The 23,724-nt window shown below is 31.2% G+C and overlaps 4 protein-coding genes across 8 annotated transcripts; 1 reads left to right on the plus strand and 3 right to left on the minus strand.

Moving 5' to 3' along the window:
* Nucleotides 1-2,630: 2,630 nt before the first annotated feature.
* Nucleotides 2,631-4,826, minus strand: LOC112689418. Of its 2 annotated transcripts, none has more exons than XM_025563123.1 (7): nt 4,523-4,826; nt 4,229-4,304; nt 4,033-4,105; nt 3,505-3,628; nt 3,349-3,429; nt 3,217-3,264; nt 2,631-3,068 (listed from the first exon to the last, which is right to left on the minus strand). In XM_025563123.1, the coding sequence occupies exons 1-7, from the start codon at nt 4,577-4,579 to the stop codon at nt 2,814-2,816; spliced, it is 714 nt and encodes a 237-aa protein (XP_025418908.1). In that variant the 5' UTR covers nt 4,580-4,826; the 3' UTR covers nt 2,631-2,813. The 2 variants fall into 2 exon arrangements, with proteins under 2 accessions (XP_025418908.1, XP_025418907.1); XM_025563122.1 differs by having other exon boundaries at nt 3,343-3,429; nt 4,523-4,825.
* A 3,448-nt stretch (nt 4,827-8,274) lies between these two features.
* On the plus strand, nt 8,275-18,887 carry LOC112689416 (peroxisomal targeting signal 2 receptor). Of its 3 annotated transcripts, none has more exons than XM_025563118.1 (7): nt 8,275-9,258; nt 17,479-17,776; nt 17,853-17,966; nt 18,045-18,153; nt 18,254-18,451; nt 18,517-18,602; nt 18,714-18,805. In XM_025563118.1, exons 1-6 carry the CDS (start codon nt 9,164-9,166, stop codon nt 18,588-18,590), a joined length of 888 nt encoding a protein of 295 aa, XP_025418903.1. In that variant the 5' UTR covers nt 8,275-9,163; the 3' UTR covers nt 18,591-18,602; nt 18,714-18,805. The 3 variants fall into 3 exon arrangements, with proteins under 3 accessions (XP_025418903.1, XP_025418901.1, XP_025418902.1); XM_025563116.1 differs by having other exon boundaries at nt 8,921-9,258; nt 18,254-18,447; nt 18,714-18,887; XM_025563117.1 differs by lacking the exon at nt 8,275-9,258 and adding an exon at nt 10,705-11,118 and having other exon boundaries at nt 18,254-18,447; nt 18,714-18,887.
* LOC112689414 (arrestin homolog) lies at nt 9,166-14,890 on the minus strand. Of its 2 annotated transcripts, none has more exons than XM_025563114.1 (8): nt 14,663-14,890; nt 14,483-14,604; nt 14,085-14,426; nt 13,843-14,031; nt 13,578-13,766; nt 13,352-13,520; nt 13,147-13,291; nt 9,166-9,456 (listed from the first exon to the last, which is right to left on the minus strand). In XM_025563114.1, the coding sequence occupies exons 1-8, from the start codon at nt 14,727-14,729 to the stop codon at nt 9,357-9,359; spliced, it is 1,323 nt and encodes a 440-aa protein (XP_025418899.1). In that variant the 5' UTR covers nt 14,730-14,890; the 3' UTR covers nt 9,166-9,356. The 2 variants fall into 2 exon arrangements, with proteins under 2 accessions (XP_025418899.1, XP_025418900.1); XM_025563115.1 differs by lacking the exon at nt 9,166-9,456 and adding an exon at nt 12,964-13,054 and having other exon boundaries at nt 14,663-14,888.
* On the minus strand, nt 18,634-23,285 carry LOC112689417 (cuticle protein 19.8). Its single transcript, XM_025563121.1, has 5 exons — nt 23,137-23,285; nt 22,539-22,991; nt 20,130-20,294; nt 19,222-19,359; nt 18,634-19,072 (listed from the first exon to the last, which is right to left on the minus strand). The coding sequence occupies exons 1-5, from the start codon at nt 23,146-23,148 to the stop codon at nt 18,884-18,886; spliced, it is 957 nt and encodes a 318-aa protein (XP_025418906.1). The 5' UTR covers nt 23,149-23,285; the 3' UTR covers nt 18,634-18,883.
* Between the last annotated feature and the right edge of the window lie 439 nt (nt 23,286-23,724).

A 23,724-nucleotide genomic window follows, 5' to 3' on the forward strand; every position in this document is an offset into this window, starting at 1 on the left:
TCGCATATAATAATATCTCGTATCTCGCATTTCGTAATAATGGTACTTACAAAAATATCTTCATACTTAGGTACACATATTTTATATAGATTAATTTAATAGTCAATCACATTTTTTTTTATTTCAAAATATTTTCTCATGCATAGATACTAGAAAACTAATTATTATTTTTGGACAACCTAAAATATTTTATACTTATACTGTATTTATAATCTATACACATTGTCGAAGAAAAATGTTAAACATTTATGTTCAAGAGTTTGTTTATCAAAAACACAATTATAAATATTTATTTACTGTATATTTATTGTAATACTATGTATTATTTAAACTCTTCTTATTCTCGTTATGATGTGATAAATTAGGACTGTCATTTAATTTCTAAATATAAAGTAATGTTTTTTTTCAGGGCTTGCTCACCAACTACTTTCTCTTATTAACTTGATTAATCAGATATAATGCATGTTTCTGGTAGCGTTATGGACTTTGATTACAAATTCAATACTTCACTTGATATTGGTGGCTATAATTGTTATACATGTTGTAATACTGTTGTAAAAAGCTTGGTTTTATTATGAGATTGATCCGTGATTTTGATCTTGGTTAAGTCATTTTTCTGCACTCAAGTTTGTCCGATTCTTGAATATGGTACTGCTGACAATTCCAGAAAAATTGAAAGGGTGCAACGCAGGTTCCTAAGATTTTCAAGTTACTTATTGAACATAACTTACGATCCTCATGACTATGTCCCAGTTTCGAATGAGCTCAACCTAATTAAATTTGGGAAGCGTAGGCGTTCATTGAGTTTGAAAGGAATATTGGAAAATAAAATTGACTTTTCCGCCCTACTCACTTTGGTAAGCTTTAAGGTTTCACTGAAAATTATGCGTTCTACTGTTTCTTTCCATATTCTCCATTTTAACACTACGAGATGAACCATTCGAGTGTCTATCACACACAAATGAGGAGGGGTCCTTATTTTAATTAATGTTTAAATTTAAAATGTAAACATTTTAATTATTTCTGTTGTATATTGTATATTGTAATTTCTATACACAATTTGAAGTTTTTGTAATAAGGACACCCGCCCGTACATGTAAAAATTAAAACAAAATACTTGTTACTAAATTAACCAGGAATGTAAGTACTATATCTTAACATAATTGAATATTGAAGAAAACGTCTACCATGCGTGTTATAGTATGATAATACGTAAACAAGTTTATGAAATATAAATTTAGGAAACTATTTATTTATATTCAATTGATACTAAATTCAAGGACTTGGAATTATTAAAAAATATATGTATATAAAAAAAAAAAAAAATAATTATAATATTATTATAATATATTATTCCCTAATTATAAGGTGAATTTTAAAGTAAACAAACGAAAGATTATCGATTGTTTAGAAAACGTATCTATAATTCGATTTAAATTGTTTTAGCTCTCAACAAAGAAATCAATACCAATTATTTAATAGTTTTCTCATAATTGAAACATGGTGAAAGGTATTATTAAATTTTATAAAATGTTTATACATATAAAGTTATTTGTTTATTTTAATTCTTAATTCACTTATTTACAAAAAGAGAAAACGGTAATTTTCAGTTATTGTACCCCCAACGGTCGGCCAGCTGGTGGCGGCGGTGGCGGCCGGGATTTACCGATTCCGTTATTGTACCCCATTATATTTATCTCGATATTGTCATGTTTCATTGCCAAAAATCAGTTCTCTAATCGACTATGGCTCGTTTCTACCACGATATTTTATGTTCGGTGTGCAATGACGAAGAAAGTGCGATACGTTTTTTATAAGACCGCGGAGTGCTTCATCGTAATCGTACTTTTAAAAACGGTCACGTTATGTTGTTACGGTACGGGTCTAAACCTCTGTGGCGATGCAACATTTCCAAGTGCAAGGATATTACCGGTATTCGTACAAACACTTGGTTATATAATTGTATAATTGTAGACTGCCGTTTTTAAAAATTGTTAAGTTCATTTATTGGTGGTCTAAAGAGTTGACATATCTACACAATTTTGTGAAGACGAACTCGGTATAGACCATTTTTTTTTTTTTGGTTTTCATATTATTTCATATTATTATATTATTTTATTATAATAAATTATATTTTTGACAATGAAATATGACAATATTGATATAAATATAATGGAGTACGATAACGGAATCGGTATTTCCCGGCCGTCACCGCCGCCGGCCGGCCGACCGTTGGGGTACGATAACCGAAAAGTACCCAGAAAACTTTTGAAAAAAAATTATACTAATATTTTATTGCACTTATAATAGTTATTTATTATTATTTATATTATTATTTTTTTATGCTAGATTTTTATCTTATATTATTCAAATGTTATAAAAGTACATCATTATATATTTTGGAGTTATTAATTAAAGTCTTGCATATTTTTAAAAATAAACTTTGTAAACAAAATAGATACATAAATACATGCATTTATTATAATGTAGATATTTTAAAAGTATAAAATTATTTGCATTCGTATAAATTATCAATACGATATAGTTTAATTTTCATTTATTCGTCTAGTATAATTAATAGCTATCAACAAAAAAATCTTAATACAAATGTAATAATACAAATAGTGGTTATAAGGCATAGTGTGCATTTTTAAATATAATATATATGTATTTTTTTATCTTAAAAAAACTACATCGTTAACGTTGTAACAAATTAGAACCAAATATTATTTTTGAAAGACAGTGACGTTACATTTATTAACTTTTTTTTTAATACGTATTATCTACTTCCAAACGTTATTGGTCGATTGCTATTATTTATTTATCGGTTTTAAAATGAATTTATTTCCTGTGGCTTCGTCCATGACCACACCAGTTTTCAGGTCGAAAACTAATACAGGAGCGTTTTTTTTATCGGCGTTTCCCGTTCCCATTGATTGTGTAACTGCGGGTTCTAATAATCTATTTATATTATTGTTTCGAACACTTCTTGTAGGTTTCTTAGATTTATTCTTCACGAGTTGTATCACCACTGCAGGCTTGTATACTACGGATCTTTGACGGCTTTCCTAAATCCAAACAAATGTTTGCATTTATTAATTAATCAATGTACATAGGTATAATATAGTATAATGATATTATATTACTTTTATAAGCTACAAATATGAAGTATAAAATGTATTGATTAAAATAATTAAGACGTTTGTTTTCGTTTACCTGTGCGTGTTCGAGTGGATTCATTTCTTCGTATTGCCCGTTGTCTTCCTAAACGAATAAGTTATAGTTACGTGTGTTATCTCAATACAATAATAAAATAATTAATGAAATTTTATGTATTCTCACGCTAACATGGGCCGATTCACCAGCACCACCATGGTTCAAGTCCCAATATTGTTCGCCGTAACCACCGTCCTTGTCACCCCATTTCACCTGTTAAGCCACGGTATACAGTGGTAAGTTTTTATAATTTATGCGTATGTTTCGTCCAATCCGTATAGCACTCACCTTTCCTTGGTACCGTTGAGCGTCAAAATCTTTTTTCTCGTACCTCTGTTCCCAGACGTTCGGATCCTCGAACACGTGTCCAAACTCCAACTGTTGTGGACCACTTTGCAGCGAGTACACGTCCCTGAAACGTGACAAGAAAGAAAATTAAACAAAAACCGATGATCCGGATTCGATCGATACAGGAGAAAACTTGATCGTTCAAATAAGATAAGAATTTCACTATAAAAAACACACAATAACCATACATCAAACGTACAATATGTCAACATTTCGAAAATGTTCACGGTATAATAAGCCTATAATAATGATTTCATAATATTGTGTTGTTGTTGGCGAATATAACATTATCATATATATGTACTGGGGTATTTGTGCGTGTTCGTTAATAGATACAATATGGATTTATTTTTCCTAATCATCCGACACACGATACCGAATAATTTCACTTCTGTTCACAACGCTATTGTGTCACGGGAGTCCGGATGTTTTGTACAGGTTTGATTCGGAATAAACGAACCAGCTTACATGAAATGCTTGTTTTCCGCGTCCTCGTCTTCCGCTTTCTCCGAACGCGCGTCGTCGACGGTATCCTTGATATCTGTGAACATTCGTATTTCGCGGTGTTACTGCAGTGATTATTTACTTCGCTAAACGTTTGATCAGCCACGGCGCGAGGTAAAAAAAATCGACGACGGTCTACGTGTACTCAGTTTGTTTTTACCTCGTGCGCGGTCCTTTTCCGCGGGCCCGTAATTGTCGATCACCGTAATGGAAACGGTAACGCGATAATAGGTCGTCTGAAACGAAATCGAAAAACGATGGTTATAATTATTGTTACGCAATGCGCGCGCGCGCGCGTTGGGATGGTCGCGGCAAAAAGTTACGACATATACGATAACATGCATATTAAAGCCGTTGCCGGAAAGATATTTGATCGACGACGATAATAGCAGTAGGTAACGATAATAGGACTCGGAATCGTGTATTGCGTATATATATTTATATATGTACTGACCGATAGTATAAACAGTAGACAACAATGGCGATAATCGATCGCTCCGGGGAATGTCATTTTCGCTCCGGGGGGGTTTTCTTTTCTTTCTTTATTTTCGTTCTTCTTCCGCGCTGCTGCTGCTGCTGCTCTGCTGCCCGCTGGTGTACGTGGTGGTCGGCGCGGCGAACGACTGTGCACCGTCGTCGGGCGCGCGCGATAAAACGCTAATCGGAACCGATCGAAGAAATCCGTTACCGATTTGCCGCGCGTCGGATTTCCGCGTGTCTCTCCCAGCGGCGGCTACGCGTACGCACCGCATAACAATACTCGTTCAAACCGTTTTCCCGTTACGAGCCGGCGACGACGCGTCCGAGCGCCCGTCGCGTTTTCCCGCCGCCAACTCCCCCGTCTTCGCGGCGCGCTTTTCCCGGGTGCACCGCAAACCGCACGCGCTGCACCGGTTACGCGCTGCAGCGCACGTCGTCGCGGTCGTACGGTCCGACACGCGTCGGCCGCAGGCGCCTTTCGTATACATTGTCATATACGTGCGCGACGCCGAGAACCTTACGCGTTATTATTATTTTTCGTCGCCATCCGCACCGATGGTTCTCGGAACCGCGAGCCTTGGAGCCCCGCCGGAGTGAAATCGAATTCACCAGGGATTATTATTGTTACGCGTTTGCGTGGATATTGCACGTCGTACAACGCTGCTAGCACCATCTGAGGATCGACAGGTTTTAGTTGGTGCTGATGTATAGCGTCATTATAAACCCCGTAACGTATTATAAAAAGGCGTAAGCGTTACGAAGGAACAGAACCGTCGATACACCATTTTTTACGAGTAGTGATTTCGAAATTGACCTTTCTCGTTTTGCGGGTCACCGTGGATTTTATTTTTCACGTCTCAAGGGCTCGATGAAAAAATAAATTAACAATCGTTGGTCCACTCGGTAACTATAACAACGGGGCAGATACGATTTTCGAATACGTAATTGTTGTTCATTATATCGTCGTGTCAATACGCACAACGGAATAGCGCTACAGGTTTTCCATACGCTTGCGACGCCTATTATAATATTGTATCTACCACCATATTATAATGGTATGTTATTATCACTATACAAAGAGTCTGTGTGGTTACCGATTGGGTAATCCAACTTCGTTTCAAAACATTAAAAAAAGGTTTTCCAATAGATCGTTACAATAACAAACACGATTATAATCGGACTCGCGGCAAATTGACTATATTATATACGCGAGACTAAGGATGATAAATGAACGCAGCACATCGCCCGAAGGTTTTAAACACGACTGTTCGTGATTGTGTCACAAGTCTGCTATACAAACTTAACATTTACCGATGTTATATCATTATAATATGTGTATCTTCTTTATAGAAATGTACATTTAACACGCCTAACACTGCAGACTACAGCAGTTACATTACTTCATATTATTACTACGAATGTAATATTGGTTTCGATTTATCGCAGTGGACGTCTTTTTTTACTTATTTTTAATAAATATATTATAATAAATAATAATATAATATATATTATTTATTATTATTACTTACATTTTATATGTGTCTTACGTTGAAACTCTAAAAAACGATTAAATGCGTATTGTGTCACCTCAAAAGTATAAGTTAGAAATTTGAATTTAAAACCTAACCTCATCGTTTTTATATTGCGCTGTAAGAATGTAAAATAATGTCAAATGATTGTACGAGTATACACAATATGATCCTTTGTGTATGACACATAAATTGAAAACTATTTAAGACAGAATCATTTATAATGCATTTGTTTTGAAATTGTGTACATCTGTAATAGTATTCTGAATATATCTATTATATAAACACAATGCTACTGCAGTAGATGATATTTAATAAATTATACTTTTACACACGTTTTTAGTAAATTACAAGATATTAAATCTACATAATTTTTCTTTCTTAAATACAAATCTATGTTAGAAAATATGTACCAACTATGATTGCGTTTCAGTGGTAATATTATTATGTATTATCTTTTTTTTTGTATTAGAAAACATAACCCATCTTTTACAGCTATAAATTATAATGGTATCAAGATGCATTGTAATGTATAAGCTAATTAACATAAACATATTTGGGGTGGTGGATACATTATTCCTTTACCCGCTAAACAAACATCGGTATATGCCTATAATATATGACGAACAAAAGGCAATTAACCAGTTTAGCACTCTTAATTAAATACTCAAAGAGGGAGCGAAATACCTAATGTCCAGGTCTGGTTTTGATGGGAACAAAAAGGGTGAAAAAGTAATCCCCCCAATATTGACCATTGGTAACTTGATCATTAATTAACGCTACAGTATTTAATTAGACTTTCTAAACATCAACAGTATGCTGCTGTCGTCTGTTATCATTATTTACTATACATTATGTGAAAAAATGTCTTATAAAAAGTTCTCACATAAAAATTTGCTTCCGTATTAATTCCAATAAAACATTTTTTCTCTAATACAATTACACTTACGATTACAATACGATACGATTCATTATTATATCAGCGAAAAAAATCTTATAAAATAAATAAATGTGTATTATTATGTACATATATATATATCTATATTTAATTTATAAGAATGAAATAGTTTTTAAATCAATAGTCATTAATTTATCAAGTACATAGAATCTCAATTTCAGTTTCACTTGGTGGATTCTCATCATTAAATATCCTTTTCAATAATTTAAATTATATTAATGATCAGCCAACAAATACCGAGTACCCAGTTATATACATAATAATAACTCACTTGGTACTCTAAGATCGAATCGTGTTTTGTTTAGTACAAAAAAAATCGGTTTCTATATTTAAACTAATCGTCGAAGAGCTTGAAAATTTCTACCATTGTAACTTAACGTATTTTAATTTAAAACTACGGATATCACACCGTATTTATTCCATTAAATATATTAAATAAGTGTCTATAGCTTTAATCGGTGAATAATAAGATATCTATAGTTTAAATTGTTTTCACCCGGTTAAAATCTTAATAAATTGGTTTGAAAATAAAATCATTCAAAATAATACAAAAGTGTTTGTAACGGCACAGTATCTAACCTATGGTCAGATGTCTTATATTTATTGGGTTCCGCTGATTCATGACCAAATGATTGTTTTGTAAATGAAACTTTTATTATAATATTATTATTAGCTTTCTCTTGTGTTTTTGCAGAAAATACAATCTAACGGAATGTAAAACCTAGCGAAAACAATAACTATGAAGATGACCAGTGAACCGTCAAAATGTGGAAAGGAAAATACATGTAAAATATGGCAACGTACTCCATTATTAAATCAAAGTATGATAAAAAAAAAAAATTGTTTTAAAAAATATATAGTTTATTCAACTTAAATTTTATGTACATACACGTGTAATACATTGTTAACGTGGATTGTAATTTCGATACGTTTGATCGATTTATTACACATTATGTATTGCGTACGCGAAATTGTTGAGGGCCGACAATATTGATAAAATTATAACCCAACTCTGTAGTATGAATCCTTCTCGTCCGAGAATCAAATGTAACGATTAGTTTATCTTAACGTGGTCTCGTGGTGCAGTCGTGATGCGACCGAATAATAAATTGTTCGGCCGCGACGCGCTATCCGGGACGTCGCGGAAACATCACGTTCTTCTGTTTTTTTTCTTTCTTTCTTTTTTTTTTTTTTTTTTTTTAATCCGTATAAAGTCCTTGATTCGGTTCGCCGCTATGCGTTCTGAACTCGGTTATTTTTCTTTCTCATTCATCGCGTTGGTAATACATAGTATAGGACCATTCTCCATACGGGGACGGGATGGAAACAAAATAAAAAATAAAATCGTTTTGTAAATCCTTTCAATGTTTACGCTAGCTTAGGTAATTCCCTTGGAGATTACAATGCACTTACGGCCCTTGTTTTGTTCGCGACCGTTGGTCACACGAGAGCACCGCGAGGGTTTGCGGGCACATCGAGCCGCGCTGCGGGGCGGTGGTGTTCCGCGTGAACCGTACCGGTTTTCCTGCATAATGACAAATGGTGGGCATCTCCTTGCGCGCGCGGACCGCGGTCGCCGGAAACCGGTTTCCCGCGAACGGGGAAACGCGTGAAGCCTCAATGTTTACGGCCACTGTAATAAATCACCAAACAACCGGCGCGCACCGGAACCGTAACACCGCGGTGCTCGCCCACCGACCCGCAGCACAGCGCCGACCCCGTTTTTTCGCGCTTCACGTCGACTTTGCATAATTAGAATGGAAAAGGGTCGGGCGCGCGTGTGTTGCTCTCCCAGAGCGTCCCGGGGGAGGGGGGGAAGGGCTATTCTTCCGGCCGTCGTCCGGTGCGGTACGCGTAATCGCGTGACATCGGACACACCGGCGCGCCGTGCACATGCAGAAACGCATTATGTTACCGGGTTGTAACCGTTCACCGTCAACGTTACCGGGTAATTTGTTTTACACCTTACACGTTTTCTTCCCGTTATCCGTCCACCGATCTCGCTCTACATCCAACCTTACTTTACCCGGCCGTGCATCTTACATACATACTTTCGTCATCTGCGACGCCCGAGTCCGTGAACACCGGCGGCGTTTACGGGACGAAAACCACAACAGCAAAAATACGGATGAAATTGATAATCTTTCGGACATCTGTCGACGGTTGTTGTACAACGGCTGCTTACGTACCCGAACGAGTTTCATTTTGGTCGTCGGTAAAACGGTATCTGTGCTTCATAATATTGCGCGTATCCGTGTAGAGGACAGTAGTGGATAATAAAGATTCCGCTCTAACATAAGTACGAGTGTTCATTATGTTCGTCAACCGACGGGTCGTATATGATTAAAGTTCTGTGATCTCTCTTGCGTTATATTTGCATGTCCTGCTTTACTGGTCAAACACCTTATCTTGATCAATTTCCTAAAAATATTCAATCTTTCTTTCATTCTACTCATCATCCATAGTATCAATTCTGAATCCATCATAAAAATCATATTTGCTTTTATTTTGGACGATGGATTTGTTAAATTTTATTTTTTCATACAAACACCAAGTGCCACAAAAAAAAAAAAAAATATATTATATTTTTATCCAGTAAAACCTGCAGTTAATAATCGGCCACTTAATAATATCTATAATTATAATGACTTCCTCGATCTTCCATCACAAGATATCAGATTTGCTATGGCTACTTTAAAACACGATGCCTACATACATACGTGGTGAGCTGAATTTAATCATGATTTTGGACGTTACTCGTTGCACGTATATCTACGTTTTATAGACAATTAAAATAAAAAGTATACAATCTAACGATTTTATTATAATATTATTGTGATTTTTTTTTCAATATAAGTCTTCTATGGAGAAGGGCAAAAAAAAAGACTTCGAGGATTGCACGTGGCTCACGAATTTCGGGTTGGATCACTCTATCTTGAACAATGCATGTAAATTACTGTAAATGTATGCATTTTAATTGAATAAATACAAAAAAAAAAAATCTATGTATATTGAGTGTGTTAAATTCTCAATAATTTTACGAAATGTGCCGATAACCTTACAAATACTGTGTTCCTCCTCATAAACCAAATGAATTTTGCCAATGTAAAAGTGTATACTCGTACCTAAGTTTAGGCATCACTAATATATATTAAACATACTATTTCAAATATTTTAATTTAAATGATTAATGACTACATAGCTATATAATTATAATACTAAAAATATTTATTAAAAAATAAAACATACGATATATTTCTACGAAATATTTAAGTTATATGTATATTAAACTTAAACTACATTATGTAATCTAATTTTGATTTTCTAATTAATTAAATAATTATCAATGATGATTTAAATATTATATATGACCTATAAAATATTGTTAGTAGATGCTATGATAAGGTAATAAAAGTATTTAATTTCTTTGATTAATTTAATATTAGATACATCTAATATTTAAAATAAAGATTTTGTTAAGCTGAAATTAACATTTCAAAATTACAATTTTATTAAAAATTAACCATTGAACATCTATTATTATTTATAATAGCTTATTTAGGTAAATATACTTCATTATTAGAAAAATAATGTCAACAAATATTTGTCTTAGTAACGATGGAATTAAGATTTTTACTAACGTTTTCATTATAACTTTTATAATTTTTAAAAAATGACCTAGTCATACTTTCTTCGAGATATCCTGTGAGAATTCGTTTTAAAAAATAACCATATCACGCGGTAGTTATAAAAAAAACGTGTATAATAATAATAAAGAAAGAGAAATGTCCGGCTGTATAAACATTAAACAACATCGTCGACCGTTTTCTTGGTTGATTGATGGGTTTGCGCAACAGTAAATCATAATTATAAAAATGCCCATGAGCATAAATTATATACAGACACTGAGGGGAGCTAAACCCTAACCGGAGAGCTCAACAGCCTTTGGTCATTGGGTCAACACTATACTAACCCTTTTTTAGGTGGGGGATTATTTTTCAAGACTTTTGAGACCACACCTTAATAAAAATCAACAGTTTTTAATAACATGCCTTAGAGTACACATGGAATTTTTGAATTGAAGTAAGTAATAATTATTATATTTATCGTAGTATTAATAAATATCGTTTTAAAATATTTAAAATCATTTTATAAACATTTCATTGCACACATATAACATATTATTGTTCTTAAACTACTCTCGATAATTTTACATTTTTAAATTGTATCGTATACTATTCTAAGAATTTCTACTTTAAAAATTGACCTTTCTTCAAGAATTGTTTTGTTAGTTATTTATATCATAGTTACATTATTTATGCTTGTACGTGTAATTGGATCATAAAGACTATATTAAAAGATTATTTTGTGAACAGATATACATGGATAAAATTATAATAAATTTATTTGAGATATTTAGATTATTATGTATTATTTAATACTACTTGAAATCATAACATAGGTAAATATATAAAATTACAAATGTAAATTTATTAATTACTTACAATTTTATATATATAAAAAATAGTAAAATATTTATTATGATTATTTTATGCTTTTATCTATAATTTCAAATAATTGTTTACGTTACTTTTTAAGCTGAAAAAATGAAGTTGTAAATAGTTTAAATATTTATTAAAAAGTTTAAAATAATATTTAAATTTAGTCCTATGAGAAAATAATTTAATGTTGCTGTTTGTAATAGATATTATATATAAGAGGTAAAAGCCGCCATTATAAAATCCTGTTATATTTTTGCTAAAAGTTAAATGAAAAAATAATATTATACATTTCGTTTTTTAATACATTACAATAAATTATAAACTGGTTATTTAACATCTAAAACTCATTAATTAATTTATTTTATAGTTGAATATATTTTATAGTTAATTCTACTTCATATAATATTATTTATCAACCTTTTCAATTAAAATAATTATGACCACATTTTGGTCAATTAATTTAAAGTGAATAACTTTGTCCGTAAATTATACTACTATTTTTATTTGTTAATTGTTTAATGGTTATTTTAAGTAATTTAGCCTTTAAATTTAGTTATTATTAAACCAAATAAAATAGGTTATTTTTTTAGCAAAATATCCATCAAAACACTTAATGAGTTTTTACTTGATTTCAATAGTAACAGCCGGTGGACAAATTAGTTGCGAATAATTAGTACTAATTTACCCTTGACGTGGACTTTCGGTTCTTATTTTCTTAGTAATTCTCTTGAAAATAATATATATTAAATCGTGTGTGTATAAGTGGTATCTAATTTTGGGTATTTTAACTTATTTTAATCATACATTTTATAATATTATTATTTTTATTATTATAATTATATATTTATTATTTATAATTATTATTATTATATTATTTTTTATTATATATAATGTACAAAATAAAATAACCTTGATATAAGTTATATAAGACGTCATATACAGATTTAAAATAAGAACTCACTAATATATTTTATAGGAAAATCCATGGTGATATTTTATTATTTTGGACACATAAGCACAAGAAATTTGAAGTTGAACTATTTTATTGTCCGTTCATGATCAATATTATACTCGTTACACAAAACATGTTTAACGAGTGTTTTTTTTTTTATCAGAAGTACTCTGTATTGACTGAGAAAATATTTTTTATTTACAACTTATATACGTTCGTGCTATTGATCCCTCTTAGGGTATCGGTCAAACTGGATATGTATGTGAATATTAGCTGTAAGGGGTCAAAGGTGTGAAAAACGGAAATCGAACCAGTACTGAATATTCCGGTTCGGAATCATCATAATGATTATTGCCGATGACATGTTCTCCCCAAAGTGAACGACGGCATTGTTAAGGGATATCCGTCTGGGAATCGAATCCAGTATTTCAGGTTGTTAGACACTATCGGAAATAGTATAAGTATCGAGAACAGTTTATATCGAAGACGGCGGCGAACTGATTTATTATAATCTTGCAATAATAATAATTATTATAATTTTGAGTTTATACATATCCTGGATTTCCTACCAATGCAAGTTTAACATATAAAACACATTTCAAAAAAGTTTTAAGACGTTATAATTCTTAATAGGATTTCATTTATTCGTCAGCCAACCTGAGTCTTGCGAAGTCTTCAAATACTATATTATCTTCGTCATCTTCTCCGAAGCTCTTTTGATACTTCATTCTATCGGAGCTTTTTGCTTTTTTTAATACTCCTTTTTGTGGTTGCTTGGACGGTGCAGTAGAATCATCGGCCACTGAAGTTTAAAATGATTTGTTCTTAAATGTATTAAAAAAAATTTTTTACAACGGTTTACCTGGATTCGGGTGCATCAGTTTGAATGGAACGTCAGTCACAAGATCACCCCCCAGAGTACCACAATTCAACTTTACTCTGACTGAATATGAAATAACGATACCAGTTTGATCACTTGGGCCTTTACCTCCCGATGTCAAGGTAGACGACGCCAAGTTAACATCGTCGTCCTAAATATTATACGATTTTAATTGAAAATATGATACAGAATATATGTTTATTAATACCTTAAGATATCCGTCCAACGCAATGCCTCTCCTATCTTTATTGCTGGACGCCAGTGGAACTAAATAGAATTGTTTAGTAAACGCAGCTCCTGGTGTGATTGGACAGCCTTCTCTGGTCTCCAAACTAGCAACAAATTTAGAAAATTGCGCATTTACCATTGTAATTTCGGTATGTTGAACTACGTACACCTATACATGATAATGGTTTTTGTTAATAACAGTCATATTAACAATTGTAACGATGTTAATATATATTTGGTATTACCTTAATGTTTTTTACGAATTTCCTCGAGCTGTTACTTACGACGACCGTGGCGATAACTTTCTCTCCGTGATAATATACTTCTCTATCCAAGGTAACTTCCAAACTAATTTTGCCATGCGAGAACGTAAATCCTTTGCTAATTAACGAACTCGGTAATCTTTGACTTCTTGTTGGTGGAGCGTATTGTAACTGAGTATTTACATATTTTTATGTTAAATTAATCAAATATTAAAAAGATATACCTTTTTGATGGCTAGTTCGATGGAAGATCTTTGATTTCCTCTTTCGTCTTCTCTATCAGCTACGTAAGTGCGAATATTATATTCGACTCCTAATGGTTTGCCACTATCGTCATCACCAGGTTGTAAGGTTACCGAAGATGGGGAATTTGGAGGAAAATTGAACACAAATGGAAATGCATTACCGCTACCAAATTTTTTTATCAATTTTTTTTGAATGGGAGTTAAATCTGTAACTTGTTTTATTGGTGGGACGATTTGACTACTTGCCAGTATCATTTCTTTACTAAATTTTACACCCATTACTTCATCTTCATCTCGACCATATCTATAAGTCGTAGACACCTAAAAAAGCATTTTAAAGATTTTTTCGCCAATCGTGTTAATATGATAAGTTATACCATTCCAAAAACTTTCCGCCCTTGTAAATAGTCATTTTCAACCACAACAACTCCATCAATTGGATCAATAAAGTCCAAGTGATCAATGAAATCTCGTTTACCGACGTAAACAGTGACTTTTCCTAAAATATATAAATGTAATATAAATTTAAGAGACTCTTTATGTAAGCATAGAAATACCATTAGGAGTAGACTTTTTAAAAACTTTTAGCGTCGCTATAAAATAAAGAAATAATAAAGGTATCATAATTTAAGTTTAACAAAATACAAAACACTTGAATGGAGGATCTGATTGAATGTGACCCTTCTAATGTTAAACTAAACAGTTGATCGATGGTACCAATACTCTCGCGTAGGGTTTCTTTTTCACGATTATGTCGTCATAAGATAATTAGATTAAATGAAGTCCCGGAAGTTTATAAATATATATATATATATAAATATACATATATGTATATATTAATATTTTGTCCCTGCGAAATGTCTTTGTTAAAATTCGAAACGCTTCAAGTTTTTCTAAAATACCTCAATTTCTTATCCTATTCAAGAAGCCTTTTTAAAATACTTTACAGAAGTTGACCCAAATGATATAAATATTTTTATAATTTTTAAAATATTTGTATGTATTTATATGTGTAAATGTATAATATTGAACTTATGACATTTTCTGAACAATAACAGAACTATTCAAAAATAAAATTATTTTGATATTAATGAATTAACTAAGCAACGGTATTATTTAATATATTTGAAATTTTGAAAATGCAATTAAAATAAAATAATGCAAAATAAAGTATTTTCATTTTAAAAAGCAATTTAATAGTCGTTATTTAAGGTTATGAAGCCATAGTCTAATTTCAGAAACTAATTACCTATTTAATAAACTAGACTAGATGATAGACTAACAAATTTGAAGTTGATAACTAAAATTAAAATAACATAAATATAAATAGACATTTATTTGACAGGATTTTTGATACTGGAATTGTTTCTATGATCTATATAAAACTGTTTTGAGGGAAATTTATTTTGATTCGATAATAGAATTTATGAATCTTTAAAATTATTATTTTTAAGTTATATCAAAATAACTTAACTTAAGTTTTTTAAAAACTAAAAACATATAAATGGTTTTTCTTATTGGATATTTCAATGAAAATTATTAAGCTCAACAATTATAAAACAACAAGATTTAAGTATTATAGGCCTTTTTATTTAAAAACATAAAATAATCTTCAGTAACATCTAATATAATATGTTATTTTGATGGTGATAGTGATGCGAATAATAGTATTAAAAGTAATTTGTAATATTAACTGAAGTTTTGATTTTTTGTGGATAAAGTGTGATTTTTAAAACAGGTTTGCTCATTTCTTTGCCTCGATCCTCAAAATTATAAGAGATTTTTGATAGGAGATGTCTATTTCATACTCTGATTTGGTTATGTTCCTAATTTCCAAACATTTTATTTAATAATTGTAAAGAACCAACTAAAAGTTATTAGATGCGGATTACAGGTTTTTGATGAAATTAAATTTTTGTTTTCATCGTAACTCAAAAAATAATAATTGTTCCTTAATTAAAGTTAATCATTATTTCTTAACATTTTCAATTTTTATAATTAATGTTTGAAAGTTCTTTAAAAAATTTAAATATGATTTTTTTTTTTATAGTAAAAGAAAATAAAAATGACTTAAAAGTCATACAAATTATTTATAAACATTACAAAATTAATTTTTGTTCAGATTGTATATTTCAACTAATTTCCATTTGACGATATTTGTTATTTATTTAAAGAAATGTTATGGCTTAAATTATTGCAATGAAGTTGTTTACATTTATAAACATTTGAATTTTTTAATTTTCCCAAATTGTAGCCTTTTATTTTTTTTTGTAAACGTTAAGGTCGATCCACACTATGCGTGTTTCATATTTCATGTTTTCCGTTTCGTAGTGTTTCGTAAATAAGTTATACACACTATGCATGTTTCACGTGTTCTGTTCAGTTTTCAGTTAACTGTTGTTTAGTACGTTTAGTTCATGTCAACACATATGTTGTTCGTTAATTTTTATTTAAATAAAAATGAATAGTTATAGTGAAGATGAATTATCAATTGTCAGTGAAATTTATATTGTATCGGTTATAAAGCAAAAATATAAAAAACAATAAACACGAAGATGGTGGACTTCATACAATAATAATTGATATCATCCATTTACCAATGTTTAATATCTAATTTATTTAATTTATAATCTTGTGATATAAACTTCCTGTTTACGAAAACATATACAATACAAAATAACACGAAACGCGAAACGTAAAACATGTGTAGCGTGGAGCGATCTTTAGAACATGTATAATTCAACCTAACTTACTAAGAAGTATGATTCTTCTATTAAAATATAAAATTCACACAAAAAGTTTTTTGTAGTAAAATTGTAGATCACAAAGTGACGATCAATAATTATTAAACTAATTATTTCTAAAAACAATTGAAAATGTTTTTCTTACAACATTGTTATTTTAGATAAATCTAAATTAAAATAATATTTTTACTGAACTGTAATGCAGATGCACTTGTAATTTTGTATTTATATAATACACTTCAGTAGATTGGTGTTTGGGTATATGATAAATTATTATGAATATATTAAATTTAAATTTTAAATATGTGAATTGGTATAATTTATTAGCAATTGTACTTATTTTATTATGATGCACTGATTAATTAACTTTAATTAATATAATCAAATAATTTATATTAATAATAAATTTAAATTTAAACAAATTATTCGTAATATAGATGCGTTTAAATAAAATAGCTGACACATATCTATAAAAATAGTTATAAATAGTAGACATTAGTTGTACTAGTATAGTAGACACTTAATTAAATAGTATTCCTAGCATTATCAATTTGTCTATCAAATCAATATGATTAATAATAATATATTTTGATTATGGTATTTTAAGATATGGTTTAATTCAATTTTAGATTCAAATTCCCGATGACGACTTTTAAAACTCAAAATCGTCATGGCTACTCTATAAAATTTTCACCTAATCGTTCAAACCTTCTGGCGATAGCCACTGCACAGTATTACGGATTTAAAGGTGGAGGAACTCTGTTTTTAGTATCTTACAACAAAAAAAAAAGTTCAATAACTAAAAAGTATGATATGTTTTGGGAGGATGGATTGTTTGATGTAGTTTGGAGCAGAACTGTCAAAAGCTTATTAGTTACCGGTAGTGGAGACGGAACCATACAAATGTGGAATTATAAACATCCACAGGTAATATACATAAAAAATTAAATAATAATAATACATAAAGTATTGAAATAATTTTAATTCGTCACTTGTTAAACAGGAACCAGTGAGAATATTTCGTGAACACAAAAAAGAAGTGTGCAGTATTGATTGGTGTCAAAATTCAATTGACGATTTTATACTATCAGCTTCGTGGGATTGTTCAGTAAAATTGGTACGTGAAAATATACAATAATATCAATAGTTCGTTATTATTATGAACACAAACGTTTTATGAGTTATTTTCTATTAGTGGGACCCTAACAAGTATTGTTCATTGACGACGTATAAGGGACACGACCGATTGGTTTACGAAGCAAAGTGGTCTCCTTTCTTGTCTTCGTGTTTTGCTTCAGTTTCAGGTAAAAACATTTACATTTATATAAAAACATAGTGTATCTAATATACTAGTAATAGTTGTAACATTGAATTTGATAATACAATTAAATCATTTAATAAAAGGTGATGGAATATTGGGTATTTGGGACTGTTCCTCTCCATTACGACCCAGTGTCAAAATAAACGCTCATCAAGCAGAAATATTATGCTGTTCGTGGAACCAATTTCACCCGTTCATATTAGTCACAGGTGGATCCGAAGGATTAATAAGAGTATGGGATATGCGAAAATTGATAACACCAATATTCCAGCTTGAAGTTTGTACATGTTTTTAACCATCGTGATATTATGATTTTAACAGCCTTTTTCTTTCGTTAATAATATAGGGTTGTCAGGATGCTGTGAAACGTGTACAATGTTCACCTCATCATTGGTCTACGTTAGCTTCGGTTTCATATGATTTCACGACAAAGTATGTTACGATATATTATACAACAATTAAATTTTATTTTTAAAAGATTATAATATAACTATAAATTTAAAAAATGAAAAAAAAATGAAACACTGCTACATTATCTTATAGGATATGGGATTACAGTACATCATCGGAACCGCGCCAGAGTCACCAAAACCATTCCGACTTCGTTTATGGCCTTGACATTAGTCCTAGCGAGAACGGGTTGATGGCTGATTGCGGATGGGATGCTGAGGCTCGTGTGTTCCAAATATAGGCAAACCCTTGTGAATATTTAACTACTGATATGCCTGGTAGATGATGGGTGAATTAGTTGGTGCGGTAGCATAACCCAAAGCGTTTGCTTTGCCGGCTTGTTGAGGTCTAGGTGCGAATCGGTGAGCTGGTGCCTTGACCTGTTGTGGCACAGGGCGATAATAACCGGAAATCGGATCAGCTGGTTGTTCAGCAGCTTCTGGTTCACTGGCCTGTGATTGATATATTTATTTATATTATTAACTTGTTAACAGATTCTATAATTGTTCAGTTAAACATTAGTTAGGTTTTGTTTTTGATTCTAATAATAAATATTAAGTTTTATTTATTTGATTTTTTTTTTTTTTTTGTTATGACGTACTTGAACTGTAATGTATTGAGGCTGAGCTTTTCTTTCCGGCAATCTGTATTGCGGTGCTGGCGATGCTTGTTGTGGTGCTGGAGAGGGAATCTTTACTTGGATATTAGTTGGTTCTCGGCTAACTTCAGCTTTGAAACCCTATTGAGCATAAAATATTTTGTGTGTTATACAAATGCACAGTCTTGAAAATCGATTTCAAAATAAATTATAATTGCATTTCCATAAATATTATTAAATTTAAGTATAAAGTCTAAATCATTTAAAGTTCTATGTCAATTAATTTCATCACCAAATTTTATAAAAACGACTAATTATATTCATATTTTTAAGTTAAAATAAAAAATTATAAAGTTATATGGTGTTATAAATTTATACGATTTGTTATATGTGGAGTTTATGAAACAATGCAATTTACTCCATAAATTAAAATGCTCAGTAGACATTTATATATTATTATTTATTAAATAGCCAAAATAATTTATTGATCACTACAATATATAACATATATTTTGTTATATAATTATTTATAATGTCAGAGATAATGCTGAATGTTCAAGAATGAATTTAAAACAAGAAAGGGATAATGTATTTACATTGATAGAGATAACAATAGGATTAAAGCCTCTCCAAAGCATTAAAACATGCCCTACGGCCATGGGTGTGTAATTTATATTTAATATAATAAATATATTGATTAATCATTAATTTACGAAAATATTACATATACCTATAACAATGTGAGTATCAGTTATTCATTGGCACATATGACCTATTTAAATATTTTTCCATTTAATATAATTAATAACAAATATTGTTGTTGTATTAAGATTTTTTCTATACATTCCCACAAATTTCTTTGTAAGACTCTAGCAAGTTCTTTATATAAATTTAATTAATTATATAAATACCTCTTCGGGATCAGCAGTGTATGTAACTGTACGGATAAATCCATCTGAATCTACAACGCTGTAACTGCCGGAAATCTTTTCACCGTCTCTTTGTTCTTTGCGGTTGTGGTAGTTTGTTGACTCGTCATCACTGATGTCGAACGAAAATTGATACTGAGCATTTGGCTGTGATAAAGTAAGATAAAATCGTTTTATTAAAAATGTAAAAAAGTAGATTAGAATGAATTATTAATTTTTAATTTTTAAACTTTAGTTTAGTTTTAAATATCACCAATTAAAAATATGTACCTATAAAATGTATATTACAATTATAAACGAAACAACATACAAAACATTTATTAAATCCTGTGATAAATATTATTTAAATTACATGTTTAAAGAACCAGAGACAGATGAGCTTTCAATTTGTTTCATGTCCTCAAAATAGAACTAAAAAAAATGTCTGTACATACTGAAGTCTAATAAGTGGTGCCTAGTTAATCATTTCAATGGATAATCTAATTGTCTTTTTGCTTAAATAGATTTTACTATAGTTCACCGTATAAAGTGAAAATCCGATTATATAAAAGCCAATAATCTGTATAACATGTTTTTAAAATCTAAGTTGCAATATTTTAAATATGTTTAATAATTAACGATTAAATGAAATACTGTACCATTAGTTGGTATTTTTCATTAGAATTCAATCAATACAAATAAAAAATATAAATTTAATAATAATATCTCGCACAGTAGATGCTTTTAATTTCATTACTTATTAGTAATAAACTAAATTGCTCTATTTAGTATTTTATCGAGAAATATTTGAAATTATTTCATTCATTTTATATTGAAAACAGAAATAACAGTAAATATTGGGTCAGATTATACAATATACACGCAAGCGTTTCTAAAGTTTCTTCATTGCCTACACATTAGCTGCTACAATTTGTCTGTTGTGAAACAAAAGTGAACGTCTTCTCATTTGCTGCACGCACGTTATGGCTTTAATGATTGTCTAGATCCGAGCCACTTCTTATAGCTTCGACGTTATGCAACTGTTATACGGTCGGGTTAAGTCGTGACAACTCCTGTGCATGTCCGGTAATAATTTAAATATTATTATTACAATACTTCTTAGCATTTCACACGACTGACTATCAATAATGCACATCGATTATAAATTGTAATAAACTTTAAAAAACATTTCGTAATATTCGTTTGTACTAGGTCGCGTCTACGGAGTACATTTTGATCTCCTATAACTACTTTCTAATATAATGATACGTTTTTTGTTACATCGTAACTTGATCAAGTTTTGTTAGCTCGCCCGCCCCCGTGAGTTACGTACTTTTGATATACAAACAACTATATTTAACTATATAATATTATGCTTACATGTAAGATTGATATTGTATTCTACATAATAACGATCAAAAGTTATGTAAGTAACCGTAATGATTGCTACATACTTAATGATTAATGAAATATAAATTGAAAAATTACTTTTATGAAAATTTCTTAAACCGAATTTATTATATAAAAATGTTTCTCATATAATATATTGCTCGTACAACACTTTAGTAATAATTCTATCCAGTTATCTATTATTATTAAAAGTTAAAAATATTTAAATATATAATAATATTTAATTAATGTATGTCTGAAGTATGTATAATATTAAAACAAAACATAACATTTTTTTAGTTTTATAAAATCAAATATATTAATATATATTAATTTTATTTCTTTGAGTATTTATGATTGATACACCTACGATTTTTACGATGCTGCGTACGGAAATTCATGTTATTAGCTCACAAAAACTATCGTACAAGTAAAATTAAAAGCGATCAATAAAAATTGGTTATGAAATATTTTATAAAATAATACCAAAAAGTTTAACTTCATTATTTTAATCAATCAAAGTGTTATGCTTTAAATTAAATAAAATAAAAATAATCAATAATAATTATTCAAATAAATATGAAACTTATAATTTTTATATAATTATCAATCGACTCGTTAAAATATAAAATCACCAAGAAAATTTTCAACAATCAATTAAAATAATTGTTAGTAGATTTTAAAATTAATAAATTTGAATTTTTATACATAGTATGAATTTATTTTTATAAAATATATAGTTATTAAACCGAAGTAAGGATTAGTAATGTTAAAACAGAAATGGTAAAATAAAATAAATGGCGAACAAGAAATTGTTTATCAAACTTATAGATTAGAAAAAAAACAATGAAGTTTATGTATGTTTATGTACTAAAATGTCTAATATCGATATGTCTTGAATAAAATCTCCAATACAGAAGATTTGTAAATTCCACTTTTTTGGTTAATACATGCGTGTTAATGTTATATTATTCTTTTCAAAGATACCTATGTAGTATCATGAACACGAGAAAAAACACTCACGTTGTTGTCATTTTCTTCGTCCTCCGGTTTTTCAGGCCTGTTAGATGTCTTAGGTCTGGGTACACCCTTAGGACGCGGTGCTTGCGGCCGGACGGCCGGCTGATACTGTTGTTCCGGTTGTTGGTACTCTTCCGGCTGCTGATAGGACTGCGGGGACTGATATGACTGCTGGTAGGCGGGCTGCGGCTGATAGGCTAACGGTTGCGGCGCAGCGGCTTGAGGCTGGTACGCAGCGGGCTGTTGATAAGCGGGCCGTGCGGCCGCCGGTTGTGGGTAAGCGCCGTTGCCGGATGGGATGACTTGAAACAGCACCGGTCTGCGATTGGATTGACCTTTTTCTGGTTGTTTGTCTTCCAACCTCTGGGTCTGCTGTTGAGCTATGTACCGGGCGTACTCTTCCTGGGTGACTGGCACGGATATCGCAACTGCTGCGATAGCGACCACTAGGAAACACTGTGCGGGCAAAACAAGAAAACGTTAGACCAAGCGACGTTGGTGGGTGGTGCACAGCCGTAGTCGAAAAGAGAATAATAAAGGGGAAAATTAAAAAAAAAAAAAAAATCGAACGCTTTTGCAAAGAAAAGACGTTCGCGCTTACCTGTGCGATCATTTCGACTGGACCGGCGCGGTTTGCAACTGAATGGGGCGAGAGGAAAAGCTCTTGCTCGCGTAGTATCAGACGAACACGCGCATAATATATCGTAATACGCGGCGGTAGACGCAGGTAAGTGAATGGCCCATCGGCGGCCGGTCCATCGATTTATATACGTAACTCACACCGGGCACGGTTCGCTTACCGATAACGTTCACGACTTTGCTGTTCCCACTTCCCGCACTTGGGTGCCCCCCCGTGTCGAAACGTAACGTGTTATCGTGAATTAGAAAGTGGTCCGTTTCAACAATGGATCGGGTGGATCTGAAATAAGCAGAAATAACCCGTAAACAACGCCCCAGAGGACAGGTCCGCTACATAATTTTTTAGAACGTTACAAAATACTTGACCATTATCGTGTCAAAATCGTATCCACCCTCGGACGAATTATACGGCATTTCAGCGTTTGTTATCGTAAAAGTTTAAATGTAACGCAGACGTGTACTTTAAATTCAGTGTTCTTTTTTTTTCCTCGGCTTGTTTCCGATTAGATAATTTCCAATTAACACTAAAAACATTATACAATCGAATATT

This window comes from Sipha flava, unplaced genomic scaffold, assembly GCF_003268045.1.
Source record: "Sipha flava isolate LNK unplaced genomic scaffold, YSA_version1 43_pilon_pilon, whole genome shotgun sequence".
Classification (NCBI taxonomy): domain Eukaryota; kingdom Metazoa; phylum Arthropoda; class Insecta; order Hemiptera; family Aphididae; genus Sipha; species Sipha flava.